The sequence below is a fragment of the Limulus polyphemus genome, unplaced genomic scaffold (assembly GCF_000517525.1).
Source record: "Limulus polyphemus unplaced genomic scaffold, Limulus_polyphemus-2.1.2 Scaffold7483, whole genome shotgun sequence".
NCBI classification, from domain to species: domain Eukaryota; kingdom Metazoa; phylum Arthropoda; class Merostomata; order Xiphosura; family Limulidae; genus Limulus; species Limulus polyphemus.
In genome coordinates, this window is record NW_013673093.1 from 15,652 (window position 1) to 22,331 (window position 6,680).

At 34.8% G+C, this 6,680-nt stretch overlaps 1 protein-coding gene across 1 annotated transcript in view; it reads left to right on the forward strand.

Annotated features, from left to right (window-relative positions):
* LOC106474654 (uncharacterized protein C11D3.03c-like) overlaps nt 1-6,680 on the forward strand; it is a 25,401-nt gene that overhangs the window by 10,986 nt on the left and 7,735 nt on the right. The window contains exons 3-4 of the mRNA XM_022402956.1: nt 298-454; nt 5,888-6,045. Of these exons, the coding sequence (XP_022258664.1) occupies nt 298-454; nt 5,888-6,045 (315 nt within the window). The remainder of the gene's footprint in view (nt 1-297; nt 455-5,887; nt 6,046-6,680) is intronic.

The window sequence follows — 6,680 nt, forward strand, 5'->3', positions numbered from 1 at the left end:
TACATGATAGTTCTAGAAACAAGATAGCGTGAGAATTGTCACGTGATCTCGATGACGCAACAATATACTTAAAGGATCGAAAGTTTTGGGTTGTATTAAATATTAATTTTTAAGTATGTTCTTACTCTTAAAATTCTGTACTAATTTTTCGAGTAAATTAACATAACGGACTATGAGATCACTGTTTCTTTACTAACCTATTAATAAATAAGCAGGTGTTTACTATAAATAGCGTATAGAGCCATTGCTGTCGAGTTGTTAAGAGCGTACCTATAGTTTTATTATATCTGTTAATAATTCCAAGGGAAAACTCGGCAAATCCACTCAGGACACCTAACAACCTACGACAGATTGTGGAGTAGTTTACCATACTTACGCCCTATGGCGACTATTGTAGCAGATAGCGTACAGTACGGTACAGACGAAGATGGTGCTGGTATTCACGACGTAATGGGTTAGTATTTTTCTTTAAAAGAATACTTTATCATAAGGATATAATCAAAAATTCATATGTTTTTGGGGTACAGAACTATAACGATATAGTTTTAGACTTATCATTGCATAACATTATCTCTTCGGTAATTTTTTTTATCACTACAAATAGGTAATGACTAGTGTTATTCCTCAATCAAAGGGCATTAAAATTGGAAAAGTAAATAACATAATGTTACGACATCGGGGTCACGTGACGCCGATGTATCACGCCACAAGCTTCTCGAACATTCACGTCCCTTCCTGAAATATCGGGAATTTACTAGATCTCGGTATTCTTTTATATATAAGACGGTCACAACATAACGGGAAGGTAATGAGTAATAGAACTGCGGACAGAGAAAGAATATTGTTGGGCACGTGAGACATTCGTTGTGAGTTATAGCGTTTGTTATAGCGCGACTTTTGAAATTAAGTGTATCGCAAAGTTGTATTCAGAAAGAATAAACCAGTTTTATTTAAGAAAGGACAATGTATCGGTAAAGTTTCTTCGGTAATAATTTTTACGGAACATTAACTAACGAACGGAGACGTAACAATATACTTACTTTCATCCATTTTGAGTGTCAATAGTAAGTGTTGAAGAGTTAATAAATATTTATACAGCAATGGAAAACTCGCGAGAAATATACATGTAGGACTCACAAACAACGAGTAATGGCAAGTAGATTGTGAACTTAATATAAAACACAATCACAGGAAATAAAAAAGCGAAGGCAATAGTCTCTACAATGCACTAGCTATTTCATGCTTTAATAATTTATCAATACACAAATGTGTAATATTGCTGCAATTGTTCTGTCACTTCTCACAATTCAGCCAAGTTGTTTGGTCACCTTTTGGAATATTGCTACGATTGTTCTGTATTACTTCTCACAATTCCGCCAAGTTGTTTGGTCACCTTTTGTAATATTGCTCCAATTGTTCTGTGTTACTTCTCACAATTCCGCCATGTTGTTTGGTCACCTTTTGTAATATTGCTCCAATTGTTTTGTGTTACTTCTCACAATTCAGCCACGTTGTTTGGTCACCTTTTGCCTTATGAATGTACACGTCGGGACTTTGTGCAGACCAGACAATGGTTACGAGTGTTACATCAGTCCTTCTACAGTCAAGAGATCGTTTTCTTTATAGAGCTGGGATCATTGTCTTGCTGGAAAATAAGTCGTGTTCCTGAGGTAACAATATTATATGTCAGAATGTACAAGGACATGTCAGCAATCAGGGTGCCATAAGTTTTTGTAAATCACCAACATTCTGGGCTGAGTTGCAGCCCGAAACTTGTACTGATCCCCCACTATGCTTTTCTGTATATGTTGTACATTGACAATGATACAGTTCTTTGCTGTTGAGCAAACTATATATGTAAAGATCATACATCTTCACTATATTTACTTCACTATTTATAATACCATTCTCATAGCAACTTGTGGTTTGGTTACCTCTTCTCGAGCAGCTACACGTCTTTTAAGACCACGTCATACTAATATATTACAGTGTTATTGAAGTAACATTCACACCTGTATTTACAGCAAGGTCATTGACACGATCTGTACTCGACTGTCGCCCATTTCGTAAATGAAATACCCTGAGATACTTAATAGTATTTTTGGAGTTTCGGTTTGCTTCTTCGATCCACAAATACCCTACTGGAACATGGAGTCTTGCTGCAATTTTCAATACTGCTGCTACTGATATCTTTTATTTTTATAGGATGTATACTGACATGACATTTTCTGATTGGTAAGATGAAAACCAATCAGAATTTAAACTATTAAAAAGTGACTCTACTCAAGTGCAGATCTTTTCACACGATAAGGGGGGGGGGGTGATATTCTCGTAATATTTTGTGGTTTATAACCTTTTCCTCAATGTTTTCACAATTATTTCTAATACTTGTATGTCATAATAGTTGTTTAGAAAGCATTAGATAACAATTTTGTAATGACGTGAACTGTAAGTTGCAAGGTAAATGGTAAAAATCTGAAGAATCTATATTATATCAATACTACCAACAACAAGATCTAGGGCACTTCTGGTAGAATTTATAAGTAAATCTGCAAAGAAACGGAATATAATATGTACTACAAGGTTGTAAGGATACAGAAGATAAATCAGTAGTTCTTTATTCACCAGGCCCGGCATGGCCAGGTGGTTAGAGTGCGCGACTCGCAATCTGCGGGTTCGAATCCCCGTCCCACTAAACATGCTCGCCCTTTCAGCCGTAAGAGTGTTATGATGTGACTGCCAATCCCATTATTCTTTGGTTAAAGAGTAGCCCAATAGATGGCGGTGGGTGGTGATGACTAGCTGCCTTCCCTCTAATCTTACACTGCTAAATTAGGGACAGCTAGCGCAGATAGCCCTTGTGTAGCTTTGCGCGAAATTCAAACCAAACCAAACTCTGTTGTTAGAGGACAATACTAATGGCGATGTGAAACTGAAGCCTTTGCTCGTATACCAATCCGAAAATCCTAGAGCCTTAAAAAGCACTGCAAAAGGAGAGTTTCCTGTTGTATCATTTGGGTAACAAGAAATGTATTTTCAGACTGGTTCAACACCGTTTTTGTGCCATTTGTTGAAAAATATAACCAAGAAAGTAATCTCGATTACAAAATCCTACTTTTGTTGAACAACGTCCCTGGCCACCCAGTCAACCTAAATGAATTTCACCCCATATTAAAGTCATATTTTTGCCGCCGAATACAACCTCCATTTTACAACTTAAGGACCAGGGTGTGATATTTGTTTTTAAAGCCTATTACCTACAAAAAACAGTGGAATAATTAATGCGTGTGTCAGGATTTTATGCATATGTGGGCTGAGAATTCTTCTACAGTAGGTGTCTGTGATAAATTCAACAATATTGAAATAAAATATTCAAAACAAGTCAAACTATGTACAAAAATTATTTACACTATGGATATCTGAAACTCTACATAATTGTGAAAAGTTCACTTAGGATGATTCAATTACGTTAGAATCCAATTAACAAGATGAACTATTTTACTCTACTCTTATCACAATAGTATCAGTAAATAATTCACTTACGCTACCCAGTGGGTTATCAAAGTAGTATCCTGAACTTCAAATAATTGTCTCCTTTTCGTCAAAGTCTACATAAACGTGTTGAATTACTTTAGAACTTCCTTTGACAAGACAAATCATTCTCCTTATCTCTATTAAAGTGTGAAACTCATTTTAAAATATCACCCATTAATGCTAATCACTCACACACCAGCTAACTTCACGTGTTTTTTTTTTTGTTTTTTTTTACTTTTCTATGAGTGAACTTTTCTTCCATTTCATTTGATTTGCGCTGGTTTGGTCGTCTCTATTTATATGTTGGTTACCGAGTCCTGGAACTTTCTGTAAAGTGTACGAACAGCGCTGATTTAACAATACTCAGTTAAAATAACGAGAAAAATACTGCAGGTTCGAGTAATGTGACGTCAACAATATTAGTAAAGCCTCCACAACAATATAATTGCAAACACAACTTACGACTATTACAGAGTTATGTAACAAAAATTTGTCACAACCAACACTTTTAAGATAATCTTTCACACTGCTGTCATGAAACTAAACATTTATTAAATATTAAGTCACAAAATAAACTAGATAATAACACTTACACTAAACAGTCTTGTATATCCAACACCGTGCCACCAAAGGAGAAGAAGGAAACATCAGGACATATTGGAAGGAATTCAATATTAAAAAAAAAGCAATTTACAATGTCGCTTTGTCATGGGCAGACATCACATAATTGGCTGTGAATGGGGTATGGAAAAAAATTGGCCTACATGCATCACCAATTTCAAAAGCTTTAAAAATACATTACCTCAGTTGACAATGGGAATTGTTTGGCTTGCTCAGGATGCTGGCTCCAAAGAGGTGAAGGGAGCAGACATAGAAAAACTGCTGGCTGATAGTTTCTAAGAACTGACTAACGATGAATTAATGCAAAATGACGGAGATCGGGCAGCAGCCAAATCAGACAGCAATCCTGACAAAGGCTATGATAAACCAAAGGTCATAACTTTAAAAGAATTATCATATTTTTTTTCACTTGCTGATGACTTTAACAAAGTAGTTTCAGACATGGACCCCAACATGGAAAGGAGCAGCTCATTCAACAGAAACTTGGAGGAATTATTAAACTGTTACAAAGAAATTTATCGAGAAACAATCTTTGTTTGTAATTAAGCACAAAGCTACACAATGGGCTATCTGTGCTCTGCCCACCACCGGTATCGAAACCCGGATTTTAGCGTTGTAAGTCCGCAGACATACCGCTGTGCCACTTTGGACTCCTTTAAAAGTAACAAAAGTCGGCAAACGGTGTTAGGGTCTGAAAAAATTTATTTTAGAATAAACAGGTTTTTAAAATATTTTTTGTATTTATTTGTCTTCAAATTAAATATCTTGCTTGTAATATTTGTTTCTTTACATAAATACACATCAATATATCTTTTTACAGTGGTTTATACCATTTATAAAGTTGACTTTTAAGGGAAAAATAATTTTGCAGGAACGCATCCTTGACTTTTAACATTGTTCCTATGGGAAAACCTGCATATTGTAACGCGCTGTTTTTTAGGAACGCATACCGCGTGTCACATCGGGTATACCTGTACCTCCTAAACACATAAACATATACTTGACACTCCATTTATTTGTACATGATTATATGCTATGTCATGTGATCGCTTGATATCTGTGTATTTACAAATGTGGTCAAATTATGGTTAGTCCGCAAGGTAAGAACAATAAGCTCTACAACTTTCAAAGGTGTATGATAGAAGATACCCATGTAAATGGATCTAATTATGAATAACCGTTATTTTGACTTACTGGTTAATTCAAATATACCTGTCATCAATGTAATTTAAAGGGTACACATCTGCCAAAGACAACAACAACAAACTGTAGCTGTCACCTGCTGGTGATTAAAGACTATTTTAGCAAATCTGCTTGGTTTGAAAATAGCTATGTTCCTTGTACTGGCCTTCAAATGTGTAGCAATCTCCGAATGCAGGGTTAGTGCGTCTCAAAGATGAATGTGTATATGGTTTAAAGTAAAATGTGTTTCAAAACATGTTTAACTGTAAGAAATTTTTAAAAAGTGTACGACAGAGAATTATTCCTACTGTAGTTTATAGGGGGGGGGGGTAGTTTTATGATATCTGCATGTCATACCTAACGAAATGATTACATTAAAACAGTTTCCAGTTGTTTGTGGGGTGTGCCGCCCCAAATTCATGTGATTATCACAACATAAGATGATGAGTAATTGTTCTCAAGAAGTGACCAGTTAATGTATCAGATTAAACGTCTTGTGAACAGTCATGGTTGAAATGTCCGTTAATTTCTTAACTGTTTATTGATATAGGTACCAGATGTGACCCTTATACTGTCCAGAAGATCACTGGACAATGGCCAGAAGTTACCTGTCACCAAAGTTTGATAAATGCAATTGAACCATTTGGTTTGACGGAAGAGCACGTACACGACGTTTTTAACATATTTATGTGTTCTGGATGGACTAAGGTAAATGAACATAAATAAACAACACTATGAACACACTACTGATATTCGATAGTATAGATATCTTGCTGAACAAAACAAAGTGCAATTAAATGAAATAATTCAGGAAATTTCAAATTATATTCAAAAAATGTTTTCTGTTATTTTCAGTCCTGTGTTTGACCAGAAAATCATCAATTAACATACCCACTCTTAATTTTTGTGGAAATCAAGGAAAATCTTATCAACACTGCTAATCGGTTTAGATTGTCAACAATAATTGTTTATTTTTCAAATATTTTCTTTCAAAATATATAGAAATATTGTTAATGATGTTTCAGGTATTGATTTTATCATAAAAGATTTATCTAAATTGATTAATATTCAGAAATTTAAAGTATTTCAATTCTTTTAAATGCGATGTAAAAATTTTCATATCTTCATACAACCACATCCACACTTTCACTAGCTATATATCTCCAATTTTATGTATACACCTGGAAAAAAGTTAAGCACCCCCGTGTTTTTTTCAAGTGATTCAGATTCGACGTTCTTGTGACTGATTATAAATTACCATTCAATCTAAACGTGTTTATCAAATGAAACTATGCATTATTGGGCACAAGAAAACAAGATTATCACCGTAAAATACAATTTTT